The sequence below is a fragment of the Podarcis cretensis genome (assembly GCF_951804945.1).
Source record: "Podarcis cretensis genome assembly, chromosome: 10".
NCBI classification, from domain to species: Eukaryota; Metazoa; Chordata; class Lepidosauria; order Squamata; family Lacertidae; genus Podarcis; species Podarcis cretensis.
Genome location: NC_137179.1, coordinates 16,613,782 through 16,639,773, shown reverse-complemented (window position 1 = coordinate 16,639,773; position 25,992 = coordinate 16,613,782). Strand labels below are relative to the sequence as shown.

General features: G+C 44.6%; 1 protein-coding gene across 3 annotated transcripts in view; it reads right to left on the bottom strand.

The window, feature by feature from the left end:
• The window catches only part of EPS8 (EGFR pathway substrate 8, signaling adaptor), a 156,050-nt gene that overhangs the window by 54,530 nt on the left and 75,528 nt on the right, over positions 1 to 25,992 (bottom strand). For all 3 annotated transcript variants that reach the window (XM_079992401.1, XM_079992403.1, XM_079992402.1), the window contains exons 2-3: positions 11,681 to 11,759; positions 5,140 to 5,213 (exon numbers count right to left, since the gene is read on the bottom strand). In XM_079992401.1, the coding sequence (XP_079848527.1) occupies positions 5,140 to 5,213; positions 11,681 to 11,742 (136 nt within the window). In that variant the 5' untranslated portion in view covers positions 11,743 to 11,759. The remainder of the gene's footprint in view (positions 1 to 5,139; positions 5,214 to 11,680; positions 11,760 to 25,992) is intronic.

Here is a 25,992-nt window from a genome sequence, read left to right as displayed (position 1 = left end):
ATTCTGCCTCTCAGAGGGTTGGAGCTGAACCGGTGGAACTTTATCTTTAATAAAAATATATTTTAAAAATGAAAATAAGGGAGACTCCAACTAAACGTTAGGAACAACTTTGTGATGGTAAGAACTATTCAACTGTGGAATGGATGGTGTTGGATTCTCTGTCATCAGAAGTTATTAAACAGGGGTTCAATGGCCATCTGTCAGAAATTCTTTAGCTGTGCTTCCTGCATTGCAGAGGTTTGGACTAGATGATCCTTGGGTTCCCTTCCACCTCTCCAGTTCTGTGATTCTGTGAACACACCCATCATTTTTACAGATTGAGCAAATGGGGAGTGAGGAGAGAAAAGGACGACTCATTCATGTAAATAATTTGACTAAGGAAGGTATTAGTATGGAATGAAAAAAGGGAGGGACAGTAAAATGTCAACACATCATGCAAGTCACAAAGGGGAAAAAACACTGAGGAACAGGCTCAAAAGCACACTACAGAAATTCCCAATCGTCTGATCCAATGCTAATGAGTTCATTATTCCAAAGAACCGCTGCAAGAATCCTTTGATCATTTCAAAATGTTGACAATATCTTTTTTTGCTTTTGCAGCATTTCTTTTGAGGAAAAAAAACTTCATTTTTAAAAAACATGCGTGAACACACACACAGCAAGCCAACTCTTTTATCATTCGCTACCTTTCTTGGTTTTCTGCTTGGACGAGGATCTGAAGAAATAAAATCCATCTGCCCCTGACAAAATATGGGGATTTTTAAAAAAGTAGTAAAATCTAGATCAATCCAACACCGATTAATTATTTCCATTCAGGAAGGTGACAGGGCAATAGTGCTCACTGATGGGATTTCAATAAAAAATGGGATGCCGTGCAGCGCTAAAGGGAGGCGGCGAGGAGAAGAAAAATGCCACGTGGCAGAAAGAAATACACACACACACACAGGAGATTTTTAAAAGGATCAGTTCACACACTGCACAGAAATGAACCTGTGCACATTATTTAACTTTATTTCTATCCCAGAGGATCTTCGTTTTTCATTTAGAAACAAAATGCATCTGGTGGGGACTGCAACAAAATGTTGCAGTGGGAAGCGAAGAGGATTTCAGACATTCCATTCGCTCCTCTGTCTCTCCCCCGCCCCCCAGTGTCAACAATATGTGGCCACTGAGCATGCTCGGTCCACATTCGGTTATAGGGGTGTTTCCACTTCCATTTTTTTCCCTACCCATCCCTAAAGTTTTTTTTTAACTTCTTTAATATGGCCTAGAACTTCATAAGAGATCACAGCTATTCATAGCTGTCAAGTGTCCCTTATTTGAAGGGACAGTCCCTTATTCCAGCGCCATGTCCCGCTGCTGTCCCTTATTGATGGATGTCCCTTAAATGTCCCTTAAATGATGTCCCTTAAATTTCAAAGGAAGCAGCTCCTCTCCCTCCCTCCCTCCCTGCCGGCCAGGGAGGAGGGAGGCTCCAACTGTGTTGCTTGGCTGTGTTGCTCACCCAATAAGAAGTCTAAGAATGACTGGGGGGTGGAGCTTGCATGCCTTGTGTGTGGCTAGTTAATGCAAGCTGAGGAGGGTTTTGAATGCTGGACGCCATTTTGTTGCTCGTGCTGCTGCAAACTTTGCAGTGCAAAGCCAGGCCGGGATGCCATCTTAAGTTGAGGCTGCATAGGTCTTGTGGTGCATGTGATTCAGATTCTATTCAGTTGAACCTCTGGTTACAAAGTTGGTTGGACAGTGTTCTCGAAGCTACCAGCATAAGTTTGACCAGACTGCAGGAGAACAGGAAGACTGGAGTGCCTGGAACAGGTGAGGCTGCAGGTCCCTTATTTTGGCTGCTGGTCACCTTATTTTCAAGGCTGCTGGTCCCTTATTTTCAAATCTGTAAGTTGACAGCTATGCAGCTATTTGCCTCAGCTCCCAGCTTCCTTCCTGAGAAAGTTAGCTCAGGTACCAAGATCTGCCCTTCCACAAGGAAGACAGAAGAAGAGAATCGATTCACCATCTCCACAATCTCCTTTTCCTCCTTTGGCACACATTTGATTCCCTTGCCATCCAAGAGTCCAACTGCCTCTCTGCTGTTGGTCTTGTGTTTCTAGCAATGTAATCCTCATATTATTTTTGCTTTCAATTCATTATTTTCTGGCCTTCCTTTTGCCAAAGTGTATGTCCCTTTGTTTCCATGAGCAATCCAAAACATTATTCTCCCCCACGTGACTTATGTACCAAGGCCAGGTTCGAAGGTATAAAAAGCCCTGACCGACTTAGGCCCGGGAGAGATAGCATATCCAAGGTCAATCACTGAGATCACTCCCGGTGATCATTGTGTATTTTTCTGTTGTGTATCGCATCGCCCTGAGATCTTCAGATGAAGGGCAGGATACAAATTTAATTAACAACAGCAACACCCAGGGGAGCATTATTAGTGGTTCCCCACAGACCAGAGGTTGTGCTTTCAGTGTCACGGGCTGAAATCTGTGGAACTCCTCCCCACTAGAAATCTGACAGGATCTGTCACTGATGAGTTTCAAGCATCTGGTTAAAATAATTTCAGGATGCCTTCGAGCCACAAATGCTTCTCTGACATTTTCATTTTTTTATTATGTTCTCATTTAAATTTCTGAGATTTCTGTTCAAATTAGGTTTAATTTATGTTTTAGGTTTCATATGTTTTTGTTGTTATAAGCCTTCTTGAGCTCTAAGTGGGATATACATTTTAAACATAATCAAACAGGCTGCACAACATTTTTATTTTTGAAAAAAAAGTCTGCTAAATTAGAATATTGCCTGCATTAAGACCCAAGCAGAATTTAATCGGATGTCTACTTCCACTGTATAGCCTCATACTCAGTTCTCAAATGTGCATAGCAGCACATCTTTTCATTTTAAAGACACCGCTTTCCGCATACGCTGCTGCTGTTAATCAGTTCCCCGGAGAACCAACTGTTAAGAGAGAAAATTGTCAGCTTCTCAGGCGGGAGACATACACACAAACACACATTACAAAACCTTCTCGCTCCTTCCCTATGCACAGAAGCTACAGATGGGGGAATGGTTATGCAGCTGCCTCTGCATCATGCAGTGCAATGGCCCTGCCCATGGATCCATGCCTTAAGAAAGCCGACACATGTGCATGATCGGACTTCCATGAAAATGGAACCCACAGTTAGGACAGGGATCAGATAGCACAAATGTCTGGGTGTGACCAGAAGCTTGTTTGCAGGCTCTCTCACATTAGGGCTGGGCAATACATCATCCAAAACTGGCTTGAAGTCCATATCGCGATACCGGCTTCTTCATTTTTTGACCTGGCACTATATCGCGAAGCATGATGTGTGTGTGCCCATGCTATGCAAAAATCACCATGTGGGGAAAATAGTGAAGCCAGCCAACGCCTCTACATAGGTAAAGGTAAAGGGACCCCTGACCATTAGGTCCAGTCGTGGCCGACTCTGGGGTTGCGGCGCTCATCTTGCTTTATTGGCTGAGGGAGCCGGCGTACAGCTTCCGGGTCATGTGGCCAGCATGACTAAGCCGCTTCTGGCGAACCAGAGCAGTGCATGGAAAGGCCGTTTACCTTCCCACCAGAGCGGTACCTATTTATCTACTTGCACTTTGATGTGCTTTCGAGCTGCTAGGTTGGCAGGAGCAGGGACTGAGCAACAGGAGCTCACCCCATTGTGGGGATTCGAACCGCCGACCTTCTGATCGGCAAGTCCTAGCACCTCTCTCTACATAGCTCCATCCTTACTTCAGAAATTCTCAAACGGCTCTCTTTTCTAAGGTTTCGTCTCCCGAATGCCAAAAACCCGGACGTTAACTGCTCAATTGTATTGAGGCTGTACTGGTATATCATGATGTTTAGCTGGTGATACGGTCAAACCTCGGTTGTCAAACGCAATCCATTTGGAAGCCCATTCAACTTCCAAAACGTTCAACAACTGACTGACAGTGGAAGCCTCAGAACAATAGGGAAACTCAAAACGGAAGCTGCATAGCACATTCAGCTTCTAAAAATTGTTCAAAAACCGGAGCAGTTACTTCCGGGTTTTGGGCATTCGGGAGTCGAAACGTTCGAAAACTGAGCCATTCGAGAACAGAGGTTTGACTGTATATCACAGTGTTGAGAACCGGATATCACACAGCCCTAGTCCACGTGAGGGCATAAGGGCATTGCAAAAATCAAGGCTTTGCTTGGTAATCGTGTAACACCCCATTCACACAATTTACGGAAGAAGGGGGGCTTCAAGATCATGAGGGAAGGATTTTATTATTATTACTACTACTATTACTACTAATATTAAACACCCTAAGGTCCCAGGCCGGGTTGCATCATTAAAACACAATATTAAAAAAAACAGTTTAAAGCATATACAAAAATAAGGTGTGTCCTAGAAAGATACATCTCCAGCACCCAAACCCAGATGTGTGCTTTCAGCATTTGCTAGAAGCTGTATAAAGAAGGTGAAAAATGCACATTACAGCTCATGCTCATTACAGTGTGTGTGTGTGTGTGTGTACCACAGCTTAGAAGCTCTCTCTTGGGGACTGTGAGGGCTACCAGGTGGGCCCCTTAAGAAGCAATGTCTGCAAACACTCATTGGAGAAGTGGGTTGTTGTTGTTGTTGTTGTTTGCCAGGACACATGCATGATCTTCCAAGGCTGGCCCCATTCAGCCATCTTGTATGAGATGCCCATGAATCCTCAAGTCTCGTGAATGCAAAACCACCCACTCAGACTGTGGGACAACCCCAAAATCTGGATTTCTGAAGACCCCTGGGCACAGGGCTTCCCTTGATTTCCTAATGTGTTTCCGCATTTCCAAGCTCCAGATGCACATGAAGGCACAGAGCAAAAGACTACAGTGAAACCAGAGCTGCCTGAATTCATTCTATGGCTGAAGCAAAAGTCTGGATAACTCCTAAGCCCTCTGGAGTCTCCATCATAGGCTTCACCCCCAGGATGACGCTAGTATTTCCACTTTCGAAGCAGATCAGCAGATAACAGCACAGATTGCCTACCAAGCAAAGGAGAGTGTCTTTAAATATTCTCTGCTCTAGACACCTTCCACCAAGCTTAATAAGGAATTCATACCGGTGGCCTTATCACATACACAAAGCCAATGAGCCTTACCGTACAAAGCTTTCGCACTTGTCTTCGATGCCTGGTCCCTCTCGCTCTGAGAAAATGTTGGTGATCCATATCCACTGCAAGAGAAGGCACATTGTTTGTGTGTGGTTTCCTTTGGCAAAAGGTCAGCTGACATACCTTATAAAGCTAATATGCATACGGAGATAATGTTTGCACTGAGCGCAGGAACTTGAAAACTCCTGGCTTCCATATTTCAAGACCATATTGACTGCAGACGTGATTGAAAGGAAACCAGGATGCCTACTGTCACTTCAGAAAATAGATTTCTAAGAGGTGGAGATTTATTGCCCCTCACAGATCTGCTTTCTCTATTGAGCCAAAGAAAAATAACTTATGCAAAGCAATTATTTTATGTGGAGCTATATTTATAACACCTACAGCCTCCCTGTCATCCATTCAAATTCCCCGCTCTCTCTATCCATATTCTTTCATCCATTGTTTTTATTTAGATACCGCCCTTTCTTAAAAATCAATGAATGGTTCATCAATAAACGTATAAAATACAAAACAACCAATAAAATTACAAAAAAATGTTAACTTCAAAACAACAACAAGCAAGATAATGCCATCCAGAAATTCCAAAGGTTCAGTAACCCCATTAAACAACAACAAAGGGAGGATTTAAAAAGCCCATGTGGTGATTACTTGCTATTTCATATATGCCTGTGTGCATTTGTGTGTGTTCCAGCTGAAGTGGTTGCATCAAGTGATTCTGTGCGGCTATTTTGAAAGCCAGCATGGTGGGGTGTCCTTGTGCAGGGAGGAAAGTGATGAAATAAATGCACATCTGTTATAATAAACACACTGGTATCATTTTGCTGGTCACAGATAACAGAAATGTCTCATACAAATCGTTCTCTTCACAATCACCTGTTTTGCGACTGCTTTGCTTGAGCCACAATGTCACCCAATATTTATATCCTGCTTGTCCTCTAGGGAGCTCAACTTTGCAAACCTCTTATCCTCACAACAACCCTGTGAGGTAGGTTAGAAGTTATTGTGATTTTTTATACAGGATCTGATTCTTACTATTAGTGTTTGATGTTTTATTATTGTTTTTATGTATGTTGGAAGCCGCCTAGAGTGGCTGGGGCAACCCAACCAGATGGGCGAGGTATTAATAATAATAATGATGATGATAATTATTATTATGCTGACAGTGACTAGCCCAAGGTGAGCACCATGGCTGAGTGGAGATGTGGTCCTGGTCATTGCCCAGCAATCATAAGAAGAGCCCTGCTAGACTAGGTCAACAGCTTAACTATTCCAGCATCCTGTACTCACAGTGGCTAACCAGGTATTACGGGGAGCCTGAAAGCAGTACCTGAGCATCAGCACTCTCTCCACCTTCAATTCCCAGCCACTGGTACTCAGAGGGATCCTGCCTCCCCCCCCCCCCCCAGCACAGGGAGACCAGAGCCATCCTGGCTGGCAGCTACTACATCACACTGGCTCTATTGCAGAATTACAGTGCCTGCAAAGGATTTCCCCATCTTCAAAATGGTTATAAAGGTGAGCAAGAGCTACTGGGAGTGGGATGGGTGGAGGTGAAGAGAAGAATTTAATCTTGACTACTAGATGAGAAGTGACAAGGGCGTCTGGAGATGACCAGGATCTAGAAAGCATGTCCAAGGACTTCTGTTGGCCTATTGGAAGTTGTGACTCTTCTCCTTCGAATGGTCAGGCAAACCATGCCGCAGACTGCTTTTGACAGTCCCCTGTGTTCCAAAAGCAATTTGCAATATAATGTAGGGGGGAGACCAGCTCCTATTTGAGAAACTCAAGACCCCTTAGGACACATGGAAGTAAAGTCATGCCACTCCTTAGTTTTTGGTTTACATGTAGAAGCAGGAATTCACAATGTCACCTTTGACACAGAGTGCCTGTGTATTGGGTCTAACATATCAATATCTGAAAGCAAGCAAACAAGCACACATACGAAAGCTACAGAATGTTTTGCATGGTGCTATGGATTTCAGGAAATTCACGTTCGCAGTTATTTACACTGTCAATTTCCAGCAGCATGGTTCCAGATTTGGAAAGCTTCTCGTGGGATTTCCAACCCGTGATCCCAATTTAGTAAAGCCTATGGTTAAGGGACACAGGTGGCGCTGTGGGTTAAAGCCTCAGCGCCTAGGACTTGCCGATCGAAAGGTCGGCAGTTCGAATCCCTGCGGCGGGGTGCGCTCCCGCTGCTCGGTCCCAGCGCCTGCCAACCTAGCAGTTCGAAAGCACCTCCGGGTGCAAGTAGATAAATAGGGACCGCTTACCAGCGGGAAGGTAAACGGCGTTTCCGTGTGCGGCTCTGGCTTGCCAGATGCGGCTTTGTCACGCTGGCCACGTGACCCGGAAGTGTCTCCGGACAGCGCTGGCCCCTGGCCTCTTAAGTGAGATGGGCGCACAACCCCAGAGTCTGTCAAGACTGGCCCGTACAGGCAGGGGTACCTCTACCTTTACCTTTTTTATGGTTTGCAGTCAGCTAAATACATTTATAAATAGTTCTGATGTTACTTATTCCAGCCAAGGCCAAGCATCATTTATTTGAATAAACGTGCTTGTAAGCAGCTTGCAAGTTTGCCTTATGACTGGACTATCTAAGGCTCTCCCCTTGTATTTGTGTGTGTATTAGTGTGTGCATATTTTGAGAGCACAGCTTGTGTGTGAATCAAATTTTATTGTTTATAGCTAATGCTCGTTGCAATGTGTGTGCGTGCGTGAAGAATACAGCATGTGCGAATATATATTTGCATGCACATAACTTTGCTAGAGCATGCACACAGACACACATCGCAGCTCAAAACCAGAATTGCAACCTAAGATTGCAGAGTCTTTTAAGAGACAACTTGCACCCCTTGCTTTTTCTATAAAAAAAACCCCACAGACATAAATTATGCATGGCTTTGGCTTGAGCAAACAACATCTGATCTATTTATAAATCTATTTAGATTACCACAAATCACAGAATCTCCTTCTAGATGAAGGAGGAAATCCCATTAGTAGCTTTCCAAGGGTAGAAAGGTTGCCCCTGGCAATCAACAGCATATAGCACTATCAGCTGCTACCCATTCAGTTGTACATAAACCAATAGGACAGATGTTTCCAAAGGGAAATTTGTTTTCTGGCCCTAATAGAGATCAGTTAAGTTTAGAAGTCTGAAGAGCGACCTTCGTTAAAATAAGGGTGGGGCTGAAAGCAGCCATACCTGAACCTGGGTCTGGAGGGTATGCCGTCTAACTGAGAGACCAGTTGCTACAACACAGAGGTAGAAGGTTAGGGCTGAAGGCAGAGAAACTGAAGACCAGCCCGTACCACTCTCCTGATGATGAAGTGAAGGTAGATGCCCAGGCTCCTACTATTTATGCTAGTCCTGACCAACTCAGCGGCTTGGTGGTAGAAGAAAGCATGCACTGGATATGGAAAATCCCTGGTTCAGTCCCCATCAGCTCCATGTAGGACTGGGAATACTCCAGATCTAAAACCCTGGTGAGCCACTATCGGCCAGTGTGGACAATACTACTGTCAGAAGCGGGGTCAGCAACAAATCACATGTGAAGCTAACTCTTTATTAGCAGAAACAAAGTCTGCTCAGGAGTGCCAGGCCTGATGAGCATTGCAGCTCTTCTCAGTAGGCCTTGCCCCATGGAGGTTGAAGGTCCCCACCTTCTCACATCTGCCTAAATCTCCTCCTCCCCCTGGTCCTTCCCAAGCAATCTGAGACTTGGGAGCCGTGCCTGACTTTGCTCCTCCCTCTTCATACCTCTTCTGGTTCTGGAGACAGGGGGAGGGGAGCTGGTCACAGCAGGAGAGAGAGACACCTGAGCTTCTTCACCAGCCTGACTCATCTCTGCTTCTTGGACTCCATCCTCTCCCATTTCAGCTTCTGCTTCTGGACTTCTCCTCCCAAGCTTCTCCCTCTTCTCCCTCTGTCCACTCATCATTGTTCCACCACCAATTCCTGGGCTCTGATCCTTTGTCCCTTGAGGGTTCCCCAGCTGATGCCTCCCACCATTCCTCTGCGTCCAGTCAGTCCATGACAACTGAACTATATGAACCAAGCAGCTTCCTATATCCCCAAATAATGAGTGCATAGAGCTTCTGTAGAGTCAAAATATTGGCTCTATCTATAACTGGGGTGGGGAGGCTGTGGCCCTATGGATGTCGCTGGACTACAACTTCCAGCACCTCTGACCATTGGGGGCTGATGGGAGTTGGAGTCCAACAACATCCAAAAGACTAATAATAATAATGTTGTTGTTTAGTCGTTTAGTCGTGTCTCACTCTTCGTGACCCCATGGACCAGAGCACGCCAGGCACTCCTGTCTTCCACTGCCTCCCGCAGTTTGGTCAAACTCATGCTGGTAGCTTTGTGAACACTATCCAACCATCTCATCCTCTGTCGTCCCCTTCTCCTTGTGCCCTCCATCTTTCCCAACATCAGGGTCTTTTCCAGGGGGTCTTCTCTTCTCATGAGGTGCCCAAAGTACTGGAGCCTCAGCTTCAGGAGCTGTCCTTCCAGTGAGCACTCAGGGCTGATTTCCTTCAGAATGGAGAGGTTTGATCTTCTTGCAGTCCATGGGACTCTGAAGAGTCTCCTCCAGCACCATAATTCAAAAGCATCAATTCTTCGGCGATCAGCCTTCTTCATGGTCCAGTTCTCACTTCCATACATCACTACTGGGAAAACCATAGCTTTAACTATATGGGCCTTTGTTGGCAAGCTGATGTCTCAATAATTTATACCCCACCCATCTGGCTGGGTTTCCCCAGCCACCAAAGATTCCTCATCCTTGATCTATAATGTCCCCTGTTATCGACTCCCCTCTTCAACAGCCATCCTAACCACCAGTCTTTGCCCTCACAGAGTCTTTAACTGCCTCTCCACAAAGACTCTTCACGACAGGACATCTGTGAAGTAGAAGTAACCCCGGTCCTCTCAAGTCAAAAGGCTGGATCCTAAAGACTGAGAGGTGATTCTTGCGGATGCCACTGGACCTCCACGGCCTGACAGGTGCAAATCTCTCTGAAATCTTGGGATAACTTCGGGAACAGCTTCCAAGACAAAGCAATGAGCTATCAGGAAAATAAAATAAAATAAAAAATCCCAGGAAAATTGAGTTCACCCACAGAAGTCTTGGTGCACGACCAGAGATTTATCGGGATCCCAGAAGGAATTCAAGCGACAGCTTCAGAGACAATTGAAACTGACTGCTATGGTTCTATTTACCATCAACATTGCAGTCTGCAGCCAAAATGTTGACACACATACCAACAAATTAACCTTGGCGGAGCTGGGCGATGGGTGCAGTTTGTTGACTGTAAATGCTCCTGCACAAGGCATGGATATGGCATGACAGAAGCTTATAAGATTACATGGAGAGAGTAAAGATTTTTCCCCTCTCTCCCCCCAACACTAGAACTCGAGGGCATCCAATGAAGCTGCATGCTGGAAGATTTAGGATAGAAAAAAGAAAGTACTTCTTCACACGGTGCACAATTAGACAATGGAACTCACTCCCACAAGAGGCAGCGATGGCCATCAACTCAGATAGCTTTCAAAGAGGATTAGACAAATTTGTGGAAGGGTATGCTATTGGTGGCAACTAACTATATGACAACTAGGTTCTGCCTCCATAGATGCTTCTGACCACCAGATACTGGAAACTGCAACAGGGGAAAGTATTGTTGTGCTAAGGCCCTGCCTGAGGATTTCCTACAAGCATCTGAGTGGCCACTGTGAGAATTGGATGGTGGATTAGATCAGCCATTGGCCTGTCCCAGCAGGCTCTTCTTAAGTTCTTATGACTGGGATAGGTACAGTTCTCTACGAGCTTCATCTAGGAACAACTGTACAAGGACCCAGCATTCAAAATTCTCTAGGCGCCAGGCACAATTTGGACCTGGCTATCAGCTACCTGTGACCAAGTGAAGATGCCCGGGTGCAAGGATGATGCCTGATGTCACCATGATCTGGAGGTGCATGCCTGGGATTCCCTCGATCTTGACTGTTTTCACACACCAGCAACACATCCTAGATAATTCTATACATTATATTTTAGCTGCACGATCAGAATGAATTTCAGGAACCCAAAACTCATATTGAAAAATTCATGTTTTGAGCCTCTGGCCCCAAAATGGCAACTAGACATTCTGTTTGGGCTACTGTAACCCTGGATTAAGGAGCCATTTAGCACCTAGCTTGTATATCTGAGTTTCTAGCACGGCAAGGACCCTAGATCTTCTGCTGCATCTAAGTTTGGGATACACAAGAAGCAACAAAAACACTTATTGAGGTTCACATTATTGAGGTCTGATGTGAAGAAGGTATTTATGCCTCTGCAGGCTGGTACCCTCATTATATCCAAGCTCATATGAAATTGATCTTATGTCTGAAATGACAATAGCTTCCAGGCTGTAAATGAAATGTTAAGTCTCAGAGGAGACCTTAGGGCTTCTTCTTCCTTTTATTTTATTTTCAATGAACTTGGGTGGCAAGGAGAGGTCATGTTGGTGGGATAATACTTACTTTACTTGAGAAGAGTAACTTCCATATGCACTTGGGTGGGTGTTTGAAATATGGCCATTCATTCTGATCAACACTCCCTCTGTGGAAACAGGAGAGGAAAAAGTTATTAGGGCAACCAGTACAATAATGTTAACATTTAAGAAAGACTGCAGAATATGCCAGTTATGACTAGCAATGGATGAAATCTGTCAATTTTGTTTCTGAAAGTTTTTTATTTTCTCAATCTTAAATTAAATTCTCCATATTTCTGCAGCAAAGAGATTTTTAAAAATACTAAAATACTCATGAAGATTTGTCAGCTTTTAGAGTGAATTTCTCCAAATACATGCAGTTCAGTATGTAGTTTTGAGTAATGTACACAATCAATTTTCCTTAATATAATGCATTTGGTAATTATTTTTTTTTTCTCTCTCTCTCTCTTACACACACACACACACACACACACATGCTTGTATGTATACAGACACACAAAATCGCCTCTGAAACATATGCACATTTGGTTGGAAAACAGTGACACGAATTTTGGAGTTCAAAGGGCAGCAATGTTTTGATTTATGTTTTGCTTCAGGAAGTACAAACTAGCTTAGTTCCCTTTAGAATCAAATTTCTCCTCCATCCCTAGTTAAGACAGTGGAAGACGACTGTTACCTTTACATCACAAGCCTCCAAAAGCAAAGAATGCTATTGTTACAAACATCTTCATCATCTAGCAACAACAACCTCAAAAAGTCCTGCACAAGGTTATCAATCAGTATCATCTGAGTGCATCTTTGGTTTGAAAGAAAACGATCTGTGCACCAGACCTAAGAATTGTGTACTTGCCCAGGAGGTCCAGAGGCAACTGCCGCAGAATCCATTTCCTTGTGAGGAGAGCACACCAAAGTCTTACGGAACTTTTTGCTCTTATCAGTTTTACAAACATACCAATCCAGCTTGTGGGAGCAGGCAAGCATGCAGACCATGCAGGAATTTAAAACAACATCAGCTCCCCAAAGCAAACAGCACATCCCTCAAGGACCAGACCATCAAAACTCCTCCTTGCAAGCCTCTGCAAAGTCATATATCTCTGGCATCGCTTTGGGTGAAGCAGTGGAAATCTTCAAGCAGTTTCTTCCGTTCTCCCAGGGCAAGTGAAGCATAAGAAGCTGCCTTATACCAACCAGATCAGATTATGGGGAACCTGTAGCCTTCCAGAGGCTCTTAGACTACAACTCCCATCCCAAGTGACCATTGGCCATGCTAGCTAGAGCTGATGGGGGCTGATGTTCTGGATCACCATTTTTCCATATCTGCACTAGAATGTAAACACTGCAGCTGCTGGTACCAGGCAAAGGAAAGCTTTGCACTTGCTGAAGTTTAACAGACACCGCCCCTGACCCTAGCTTACGGACATTGCATTAAAATGAAGCCCACTGTCAAAATACCATTACGTTCTCCATAAATCACTATACACTGGATTTTCCAAGACCTTGTTTGCTCAGCGTGGTGCTTTTCTGCATTTTCGAGGCAGATCCATTTAATCTACTCCAGCATTGCAGGGGGTGATCATTTGGGTCCCCTCCTAGTTCTGCAGCTCTAATGCATTATTCCTGAGTACAAACAAGATTTGCCACTTTTTGTATAGGTATTGAAGGACAAGGCTCTCCCCAGGTTTTTCAAGGGGTGCTGGGAAATCACACAAAAGTCACAGGCAAATCTCTTCGCAGAGCAGGAGACCTGTACCTGCCCACACACAAACACCTTATTTATAAAGCATATGTTTTGGGAAAGTGGCATGATTTTTTTGCCAGTCAGTCTATAATCACATGTTCATGACCAGTTGACATATTGCAGTTTAAAGTATTCCTTAAAATTAGCACTTTCCTCGTAGGCCTTTTGTCTCTCTAACTTGCTGGGCCGATCACCTTTCTCTTAATTAGCTGTTAGAATTTTGCAGAGCAGTATGAATAATGAATAATCTGGAGTTTGAATGAACAAAGCTGTTCTGTTTGTATGGCCCAATCGCCTTCTAAATCCAGCCCACGGACGGTCCGAGAATCAGTGTGTTTTTACATGAGTAGAATGTGTCCTTTTATTTAAAATGCATCTCTGGGTTATTTGTGGGGCATAGGAATTCGTTCAACCCCCCCCCCCCAAAAAAAAAAATAGTCCACACACCCCCCCACAAGGTCTGAGGGACAGTGGACGGGTCCATGGCTGAAAAAGGTTGCTGACCCCTGGTTTGGGGTGAGGAGGGTTTTTTAAGCCTCTCCAACAATTAGGAGTGAAAGTTCTGCATTGACATACCCTTCTGCTCTCCTCCCTGGCAGACACCCTCCATCACGGTGCACAGATTGCACCAGATCTTAAAAGAAGCATACACAAATGCTTTTATTGGGATCCTTTTTAGGAATTTGTATAGTGCCTGGCAGAACACTGGGGCGAGAGACGCCATTCAAGCAAGCAAAGAAGGCAGCATTTATTAACTGGTCAACGCAAACATCAGCAGTGTAACTGACAGCACAAATGGAAATTTCGCCCTACACAACACCCTACTGTATTTTATTCACTCCAACCACAGTCTCTTTAAGACCCTGGATTGAATTTTTGGGAGGTAACACCAGCTCACTACCCTCTTTGAATTCAATGTTATCACCCATCTTTGTTTGAGACTCTGTCCTGCCATGTGATGCCCCAAATCTTACTGACACAGTCCAAGTGGAAAGCATTGAGGCATTGCTTTTGGCGGTTGTAAGTTGCCTGCAACTCACTTCCACAAAGCAGTGTGCACAGCACGCAAGCCTGGTAGATGTTGAATAGTGGAAAAGATGGACAAAGGACACAGCTCTGTTGGATTCACAGCTCTTTATTGCAGCTGTGGATCTGCAGTCAGTCTGCTCCTGGAATCAGACTGACTGCAACCTAGCTGGCTGCTTTATATAATACTAAGTAACTTGAAACAGTAACAACTCACAACTAGTTAACCAATCAGGAGTGACAGTTTTCAATCCTTCATTTACATACTGGTGGCCCTGAGTGAGAACTGCCACTGATATTAATACATAACAGTAGATCTTCCTCTTGGTATTGGACATTAGCACCACGTTCTCCCAAATCCTTTTGGAGAGGCGAACTGTTGCAGTAGCTACCTTGCCAATACTCTTGTCTAGCTCAGCGTCGATGGAGATTTTGGTTGTGGTGGATCCCAGGCAGACAAAACTGCCTATCACCTCAAGTGCTGACCCAGGATGTTAGTTTTCGTCAGGCTGACAAAGGCAAAAGTGGGTGGAGCAATGGATAAGTCAGAGGTTTAAACACACGTCTGTCCAACAAGTAGTCTCCACCCAAGCAGGGAAGAGGCATCAGCTCATTTCAAAGGCACATCCCTCAGGAAAAGCACCCATGCTGGGGAGAGCCTAGGGAGAGTCCTAGGGGCTGAATTTGACCCCCAGGACCGAGCACCACATGCACAAACCCTGTGTTAGGTTGTGGGTGAACATATCAGATGATGAAGAAGAAGAGTTTGGATTTGATACCCCACTTTATCACTACCCTAAGGAGTCTCAAAGCGGCTAACATTCTCCTTTCCCTTCCTCTCCCACAACAAACACTCTGTGAGGTGAGTGGGGCTGAGAGACTTCAGAGAAGTGTGACTAGCCCATGGTCACCCAGCAGCTGCATGTGGAGGAGCGGAGACACGAACCCGGTTCCCCAGATTACAAGACTACCGCTCTTAACCACTACACCACACAGGCTCCCAGATGACAGTGATTCTTCAAACAGCTCTTGTTTATTCACAGGCCAGAACAGAACTGAACTGAAGGGTTCAGCCACCCTGCTTATATAGAGCTCCACTACAACACAACTGTAACACCTTCTGTAACTACCCAATCACTGAACGTCACTTTCAATCCCTTATTTGCATATGTGGACCTGAGTGAAAACTATCTACAGTATCCCCCTGCTGGCCCAGGGTGAGAATTTCAGTACATAACACCCTGCGTGCATTAAGAAGACAGATGTAGATATAGATCTAAATGGTGAGATATGAGCATCCAAAAAGCTAAGGACAGGGCTGATACTCAGAAGGCCTGCCACATTCTGAGAAAGAATTTAGCAAGATCATATACCTTGTGTAAGTTGGTACAATTATGTCAGTTAATAGCAGTCTTTTTGTGTTGTCAGTGCAGCTGAGCAGGAGGTCTGTTCTGTTCTGCTGCCGTCTGCCTCCGAGTTAGTCAGAGTCTGTGAGAGTCTTTTAGTCTTAGGGATAAATCTATGTAATACACTAGTAACATAAGTAATACCTGCCAGCCTCGTATATGCACATTTAATCTAATAAGTGTGAGGACACTGTGTGAAAAAGTTATTGCTATTTAAACTTCAAAGAAGCGTCTTGTGCAGTTTTTTATAGGAGGGAAAAGGGAACGAACATAAGCATTAAATGATCCACTCTGTAGCTTTCGCTTCAGCTTTCTGTTAATGGGAATTAAATATAATTGCTAAACAAACTAATGTTCATTAAGTGTTGCAAGTGTGGAAACAGGAAAGATAACATTCAGCTCATTTGTTCTTCCTAACTAAAATCTAATTCCTACATAAATGTGTAAGGAGGAAAAAGGAGAACTATACACGACATGGGCTCCCTTGAAAAAGAGCCAAGAATAGCCTCTTGGCTTAGAGCGTAATGCCAAGGTTGCAGATTCCTGCACTGCAGGGGGTTGGACTAGATGATCCTCAGAGTCTCTTCCAAGTCTGTAATTCTATTATTCTTTCCATAAAGCAAACTAGCAAACTATGTTGGTGCTGCCCTTTAAAGCCCTAAACAGCCTCGACCCAGTATACCTGAAGGAGCGTCTCCACCCCCATCATTCCACCCAGACACTGAGGTCCAGCGCCGAGGGCCTTCTGGCAGTTCCCTCACTGTGAGAATGAAAGCTACAGGGAACCAGGCAGAGGGCCTTCTTAGTGGTGGCGCCCGCCCTGTGGAACACCCTCCCATCAGATGTCAAAGAAATAAACAACTACCTGACATTTAGAAGACATCTGAAAGCAGCCCTGTTCAGGAAAGTTTTTAATGAGTGACATTTTAATGTATTCTTAATCTTTGTTGGAAGCCACCCAGAGTGGCTGGGGAAACCCAGCCAGATTGGTAGGGTACAAATAATTCATTATTATTATTATTATTATTATTATTATTATTAATCATGTAGTCACCAATTGCATGTTATAGGAGGGGCCCAACCTGGGTTGGAACCAGGGAGAGGGCAGCATGGGGCCGTTACCCTTTGGATTCCACCATAGTCCTGATCTGAATCGGAGCTGTGGCCCTTGTTATTTGAAGGGGGGGCAAAGCTCCTCTATTTAAGCTTTTCTTCAAAATATGCACACAATCTCTCGGTCGGAACACCATCGTGAATGAGCAGCTGCCGCCACGGATTGTTTTAATATCAAACTGAGCCAAAACTCAGCGAAGTTTACCCTCTGTTTAACCTGGCTGAAATGTACGAGGCATTGAACTGTGTGGTATTGTTCTGTAAATAGCTCCATGCATCACGAGAATGCGTAAAATGGAAGGTGCTGCTCTGAACTTCAGGACAGCAAAGAGGACAGCCATGCGATTGCCAGAAACACGGATCAATTATGAATCAATCACCTCTGCAGTAATCTCCAAGATTTTTTCATGTATCCTCTGCGAACAGCTAGGATTACCATCCTAGAAAGGAGGAGCGAGGGATACCACCTCCTAAAGAAGGAAATGAGAAAGACCCCATTTGTGCTACAGGTTTAAAACAGTATCATTCCAGTTTAAACACTCACATCTACTCCCAAAGAATCTTGGGAAGTGTAGATTGTTATGAGCACTGAAGGGACTCCCTTCAATTATCAGAACCCTGAAGACACTACAACTCCCAGGATTCTTTGGGGGGAGCCATGACGGCTTAAAGTGGTATGATACCACTTTAAATGCGTAATATTAATAAAATGCAGATTTGGCCCAACACAAAGGTGTTTCCAGTGCCCCCACTCTGGTGCAGGGTGAAATAAAAGAACTGGTTCCAGTTTGTTCAACCGCTGTGTTCTGGAAGTTTCTGATTTGGAACAATAAAATATTTATGCATCTTCCATTTTTAAAATCCTGGCTCATTCAATGCCACAAGGTTATACTACCTCCGTGTATTTTTAAAAAATGTGTCCTTGAATGCTCCTCGGACAGGTAACATGACCCTTTTTAAAATTCAGGAAGCCCTGAGCAAGCCAGCAACTTGTGGTCAAAGGCAGCGCCTTCCTGCTCGCAGCTTCGCTTTCCAGCACTTCACGTTCTTCTGAGGTGAAACTGCCCTTGAAGTTTTGTTTGTTGTTTAAATCCACTGGTTTCTGCAAGGAACTGCAGGTAATAAAAAGGCCCAGGAAAAGCTTAGGGGGGAATCTTTCAGCTGCTTTCCAAATTGAGTGGTGCATTTGTTCACAACGCCCAGGAAAGGCAAAGCTGGTTTGCGAAAAGAAAAGCCCATAATAATTAGTGCTGTCTGGTTAAAGCACTTTTAGTTTATTAAAAATTGCCACTTAGCAACTGACCAACTACATTTAAATATTTCTGCATATAACCAGGAAGTGCTGAGTAACTTGCAACGAAGGGATATCTACTACTTATTGTTGCAGAGAGAGAGATAAGAGATCCTCCCTAACATTATCTCTCTCATGCCTTATTACTAATGGCACAGAAGCAACTTAGCCCTGCCAATTAATCAACTAACAATTACTTGATTAATTTGTTACCTGATGATTGATTGTGTTATAATACTTATGGGGTGTTCCTGAGCCCGTATAGAGTCCTTCAGTGGGTTCCCTATCGGTAGGAGAAAGTAACAGTAGCCAAACAGAGTATATTGAGAAGCAAAGTAGCTAGTAAGCCTGATCTTTATTCAAGGAACTGTTGCAACAGGGTTCCCACTCACCACACGCAGGAGGGAAGAGGAACCCAGAACAATGGTGTGAAAGCCCTTATACTGACTTTTGAAATTGCCCACCCTGTAGCCCAAGACGCCCCGCCCCCAACATCATACATACATCACAGAAGGAGGAGGTCTACAGCATAAATCCTGTCTACCAGGATACCTGATAACGGTCACTGATTGCATTACCTAGGCAGTCCGGCCATTCTTTTCTGATGGTTAATACTTTAGTTCCTGAGTCCAGGTCACAGGCACACCCTATTCCTACACAAATACGCCCTTAAGAGAGGATTTGCAAGCAAAAAGATAATGAGAAGGCTTTCCCCATTTGCCTCCCCTACTGCAGAGGAATATTTGAGGTCACTGGGAGAGTCAAAAAGGCTTCAGGATTGCTCTCCCATACTATCTGAGACACATGGTCCATATACTTAGATATGTGTGCATTTATGAATATTTATTCTATATTCGAGACCTTAAAATTCTTATAACAATGGCAAGCCCAGTAATAATTGCAGGCAGCAAGACTTGGGTACCCTGTGTAACGTTTCACCTCCATCCACATGCACTCATATGCGTAGGCCCAGTTCACATGTAACGCTAAGCCATGAGGAAACATGCAAGTCCCATAGATCACGGCTGATCCACTCCTTCCCTGGTTCACCTGCCACTGAGCCACCTGGGGGTAAGGTAAGGTAAGGTAAGGTAAACGTAAAGGACATCTGGACGGTGAAGTCCAATCAAAGGAAACTATGGGGTTGCGGCGCTCATCTCACTTTCAGGCCAAGGGAGGCAGCGTTTCTCCACAGCTTTCTGGGTCATGTGGCCAGCATGACTAAACCGCTTCTGGAGCAACAGGACATTGTGACAGAAACCAGAGCGCATGGAAATGCCGTTTACCTTCCCTCCGCAGCAGTACCTATTTATCTACTTGCACTAGCGTGCTTTCGAACTGCTAGGTTGGCAGGAGCTGGGACACAGCAAAGGGAGCTCGCTCCGTCACGGGGATTCGAACCACCAACCTTCTGATCGGCAAGCCCAAGAGGCTCAGTGGTTTAGACCACAGTGCCACCCACATAATTTGGCTTAGCACCTGGACTCATGATTTGTCTCTCCTGGACAAACCATAAATGGGTCAACAAAGAACATGCCTCAGTTACTGAAGGTTGGCAGTTCGAATCCCCGCAACGGGGTGAGCTCCCATTGCTCGGTCCCTGCTCCTGCCAACCTAGCAGTTCAAAAGCACCTCAAAGTGCAAGTAGGTAAATAGGTACCGCTCTGGTGGGAAGTTAAACGGTGTTTCCATGCGCTGCTCTGGTTCACCAGAAGCGGCTTAGTCATGCTGGCCACATGACCCGGAAGCTGTACGCTGGCTCCCTTGGCCAGTAAAGCGTGATGAGCGGTGCAACCCCAGAGTCGGCCACGACTGGACCTAATGGTTAGGGGTCCCTTTACCTTTACCTAAGCAGAAGGGGAAGGGAAGTGTTAGTGATCTTAGGAGCAAGCATCCCCCAAAAGGCTTGCTTGTTTGCACTAAGCAGTGGTTTGGCTGAGAGTTATGTGTGAACCTGGTCATAATATCAGGACTCATCACCACAACATTTCTGACTATATAGACCTTCTGCAGCAGTTGCAGCAATCTCTCCCTGTGAATTGGCACATACAGCTCTCTGTCATTCAGACTAAATGGGATCCAAGGAAGGAATATCCCCCCACCTCGTCTCAGAAATCACATTCACAGCACCCACATAAACTTTTAAAAACTGAACATTACTATATTTCACGTAAATAACATTCCCACACACAAAGGTTTCCATTCAAGGTTCCCAGGATTTTAATAGCTCTAAGAAATAACAGCTGTGGCCCTGATACGCAATTTGTTAGCTGCTGCCAAAGAAGTGGCGCAGTGCCAGCATTTGCTGAAAAGTACATCTACCAAGTACCTCATCTCAACAGGGAGTAAAAGCCTCCCAAAAAAATAAAATGTGGGGAATCGGGCTTTTTTATCACCTCTTTTTTATTATGATGTTCTGAACAGGCAATATGTCCATGCATACAAAAAAAAATGTTAAAAGAAACACATGCGTGCAAAACTATGGCAACTACAAACGCAGAATTTTCACTCTCTAGAATAGAAGAAGAAAGGCTCCTCAATGTGCTAACCTCATCTATAAGGCCCCATCTGCTCTACACATTGAAAGTAGCATCATGCCACTTTAAAGAGCCATGGCTTCCCTCAAGGAATCCTGGGAACTGAAGTTGGTCCAAAGAGCTGAGAGGTGTTAAGAGACCCTTATTCCCTTCGCAGAGCTACAATTTCCAGAGTGGTCTAACAAGGAATCCCTCTTCCCAGAGAATTCTGGGAATTGTAGCTATGGGAGATAGGGGGCTGCTAACAACTCTCAGCTCCCAGTTGATTGACTGTAGGTTCAAGAACAAATGAGCGGGGATACTTATTCACACTAAGCATAATTAAGAGTCAGCTTAATGGTTTGGAACCAGGTAATCTGAAGAACTGGCTGCACCTACACAAGGCTTTTAAGATCAGCATCTGAGGTCCATCCCTCTGGTCCATCAGTGAGAGCTGTGAGATTGGACAGTACCAGAGCCAAGGCCTATTTTGTGGTGGCCCCACATCTTTGGAAGAATCACCTCTAGGAAGCTGGCCTTTGGCATACCAGTCTGCATTTGGTCACTTTTAGCACCCCGTGCTTTTAACTGAAGCCTTATTATGCTGCAGCTATCTTAGTGATCCATACAAGCTTGGTTCACTGCTTTTATATAGTTTGATTATTTAATCTGTGTCTTCAAATATGGTTTGAGAGAGTTTTTACCAAGAAAAGAGGGCCAGAAATCAAACAAACAAACCTCCCTAAACACAAAAAACATCTCACTAGTTTAGATGATATCCGAAGAAGTGTGCATGCACACAAAAGCTTATACCCAGAACAAACTTAGTTGGTCTCTAAGGTGCTACTGGACAATTTTTAAATTTTTTTTATTTAGTTTAGATGGATAGTTTAAAAGGTTTAGAAAAATCCATAGAGAGGTTGCTCAACATCTGTTTATTATCCACAACAGCTAACAAGAAAAAAGAACCGCCATATCTACAAGTACTCTAGCAGGTTCTGGGTTCAAGAGAAGGTGGTCACCCTCTCTACCACCCAGTTTTGAGCTTTCAAGGGCATCTGACTAGCTACTATGGCAACCAAATAGATTTGCCAGACTTTGCTTTGATCTATCAAAGTAACTCTTAGGTTCTTATGAGGCAGAGGTAGCTGACATTGTAAGTCTCCCACCATCCCTGGCCACTGACTATTCTAGCTGAAGCTCATGCGAGATGAAGTCCAAAAACACCAGGAGAGCACCATGTTGGCTATCCCTGTCATGTGAACTCAAGATAAAAACCTGAGTCTGCATGATGCACTTGTCGACAAACAGACAAGCCTTTAGCTCCATGGCTGGCTTGCTGTTCAAAAGCATAGTCTGGGTCCAGCCTTCCACAAGGACAAGTGTAACCTTCAGAGGGAGACTAGTGTGCCCCAAAGGACTCTTCATCTTCATTCCCTGCAGCCAGATTTGTTCCCTTCATGGTTAACGCAGCATACATTGCCCGTCTTGCAAATAGCATGTCTCTGTTTACATTTGTCAAACCGCATATCTGAAACAACACAGAACAGATGCTGCTCCAGGCTGGATAGTTAACTGTTATTTCCTGAAGGCTGATCCAATTTTGAGAAAAGGGAGAGGGTGTTCGGAAGAGAAATTGCTATAGCCAGGACTAATACCTGGCTTATAAAAAGCGTATTTGTCCTTCAGTCCAACACCCCAGCAAGCCTCCGAATTCACACCTATAAACTAAATCCACCTTCGTTTGCTCTTCTCTCTTGCTATTATTTTAAAGGCCAATTTCACCAGGGGGCCATCCCCAACTGTACAGAGAATTCCCCCCCTCCCCCAGACAAACTTCCACATATATACTTCAAGGCAATGTACAAAATATAAAAAAACAACCAAGAGAAGGAAAAGAAAGAAGATGAATTTACAAATAATACAAAATGTACCCCCATGACAGAGACCTGTTCATTCAGCTGGGAAAGCATTTCGCCACAAATTTGTCTTCCAGTAATTTCAGAAAGTGCAGATAGTTGGATGCCTGTCATGTCTCAACATGCAAGCTGTCCTACAAAATGGAGGTATCTGCACTGGAAGACCTGATTCAAGTTACTGTGGAGAAGGTTTCTTTGGAAATTGAAGGAGAAGCTCTCCTGCAGAACACAGTGACCTCCTGGGTACATAAGGAGCCAACCTAGCAGTCCGAAGGCATACCAGAGCAAGTAGATAAATAGGTACCACTGTGGTGGGAAGGTAAATGGTGTTTCTGTGCGCTCTGACACTTGTCACGGTCCTCTGTTGCACCAGAAGCAGTTTAGTCATGCTGGCCACACGACCTGGAAAGCTGTCTGTGGACAAACACTGGCATCCTTGGCCTGAAGCGAGATGAGTGCCACACCCCATAGTTGGCTTTGACTGCACTTAACTTTACCTTATATAAGGAATAAGGCAGCCTCTCCAGCAAACTGTCCCAGGGCTGTGTAAGTTAGTACCAAAACCTTCAATTTGGTCCAGTGTCAGATTGCCGGCTGATGCAAATTTTAGCTTGCACTTTTATGTCAACATCCGACTACTGAACAGCTTAATCATCTGAGCTCACTAAGATGCATCTTAGAAACACTGAGTAATAAGGATACGTAGCCAGCTTTGTAAGCTGCCTGTTGCAACCGCCACTTACGCCTGCCTTGAAATGTCATGGCTAAGTGTCCTTTTTCATCATTGTAAGCTGTCACTGTCGAGCGATGCCCACGCTAAGTTAGTCCAACATTAAATGAGCTCCTCAGCTCTTCCGCTTTCAGGATGTGAGAGATGTACAATAACCACCTAGCTTGCTGGAGAATAGGTACAACTGAAAAGGAACGTCAGTCATTGATTGCCCAGGACTGTTCCGCAAATCAGATGCACAGCAGCGGCTGAGCTTGGGACTGCTCTATAGGTGCACACAGGCAATATTATGGGATGGACTGGCCAGTCCTAAGGACCTATCTGTGTCAGTTTTATCATCCCCTCTGCAGCACCACAAATCCAACTCAATGGTGTAAAGTTGGAAAATGTCGGTCACTTCTCCTACCTGGGCAGTTATCTTTCCACAAGGGCACACACTGATGCCAAAATCCAGCATCGCCTGAGCTCTGCGAGTGCAGCTTTCTTCTGTTTGAAGTGCAGGGTGTTTGAGGAACAGGACATTCACAGGGAAAACAAAATGCTTGTTTATAAAGCCGTTGTACTACCAACCTTACTATATGCTTGTGAAACATGGACCACTTATAAATGCCATCTCCAGCTCCTTGAAAGATTCTATCAATGGCGTCTCCAAAAAATTTTACACATCACCTGGGAAGGCAGGCAAACTATTGCCAGTGTACTGGAAGAAGCAAAGATCACCAGTGTCAAAGCAATGATTCTTCAACATCAACTTCGTTGGACTGGTTGTCTTGTGTGGATGCCTGATTATCATCTTCCAAGGCAACTACTCTATTTCAAACTTTAAAACAGTAAGTGTAATGCTGGTGATCAACAAAAGAGGTTCAAAGACTCTCTCTAGGCAAATATAAAAAAAATGTAAAATAAACAACTGGGAAACACTGGCCTGCGAGTGCTCTAATTGGAGAACAGCTTTTACCAAAGGTGTCATGGGCTTTGAAGACACTCAAACTCAGGATGAAAGGTAGAAACACGCTAAGAGGAAGACATGCTTGGCAAACCCTCACCATGATCAACTCCCTCCCAGAAACCTATGTCCCCACTGTGGAAGGACATGTGGATCCAGAATTGGCCTCCACAGTCACTTACAGACTCACTTTTAAAACCGTGCTAATGGAAGACAATCTTATGTGTTTATGGAAGACAATCTTACTCGGCTACGAGTGATTGCCAAAGAAGAAGACGACATAGGTCCACATTCCCAAAACTGGTGCCTTCCGGATGGTTTGCATCACAGCCACAAACAGCCACAGGCCAGGATCAGTTGGTCAAATGGCTTTAATCAATTTCAGGTAGGAATATAGGAATCTGCCTTATACTGTGTCAGACCATTGGGTTCAAGTGCCTCCAAACTGTCTTGTTGTTGTTTAGTTGTGTCTGACTCTTTGTGACCCCATGGACCAGAGCACGCCAGGCACTCCTGTCATCCACTGCCTCCCGCAGTTTGGTCAAACTCATGTTAGTAGCTTCGAGGACACGGTCCAACCATCTCGTCCTCTGTCGTCCCCCTTCTCCTTGTGCCCTCCATCTTTCCCAACATCAGGGTCTTTTCCAGGGAGTCTTCTCTTCTCATGAGGTGCCCAAAGTATTGGAGCCTCAGCTTCAGGATCTGTCCTTCCAGTGAGCATATTGTCTACAAGTGCTATTTCCCAGCCATACCTGGCAATACTGGGGATTGATCTCGGGACCTTCTGCGTGCAAAGCAGATGCTCAACCACTGAGCTACAGCTAGAGGAACCAATGAACTAGATTATATGATAGAGGCAATTATTGAGCCACCCAAATGCTATGGCACTGCCCAAATGGGAGCTTCCAGTGTAAAAACTAGCAGCTTTTGGAAGGGCAATTTCCAATGGGAACAGAGGAAAAGCTTCCCCCTATTGAGCCCATTGTGGCTCTGATTCTGATCAGGAGCCCCCAACATATTTAACATCCCGTGTAGCCTGGCCTTTTGGGGGAATGGAAATTCCTTTCCTGGGTCAAAAAGGAAAATGGAAAAATATCATACACAGTCGGCAGCAGGCCTGTTCAACAGCAAGATGCCTTGTTTCTGATGCTCCCACTGGTATTGTTTCTGTTTGTGCAGCTTTTAACTACACAAGCACCACAGTAAGCACTTCATGCTGTGAAGGGGAAGCCGGGGGAGCCGGGGGAATCCCCACTTATTTCTTAAATAAATTCATTTTTCTTATATACAAAAACTCTTTGCAAAGGGAAAATGGCGAGAGCTGTATTTATTTATTTTTTGGTACTCTTTTTTTTTAAGCTCAGGTTCAGGCAAAGTACAGCAACAAGTCAATGAGGAGGTGCGCTTAATTATTTACAAGTCTGAGACCCAGCTCAGTAGATTCCAAGGTCATCTATTTATACCGTGCAATGATAATATATGTTTGTTTCCAAATGCCTAGCAGCCAAGGCTTGAAGCGTTCAAAGCCAGGAGGTCAGGAGGTGAACATGGCATTCAAAACACTTTGTGCAGTCCTGCCGACATAAGAAAAGGACAATAAAGGGTTCTGTTTGACAGAACATATGGGAGATAAAGGAACTTTTTTTAAAAGGAGG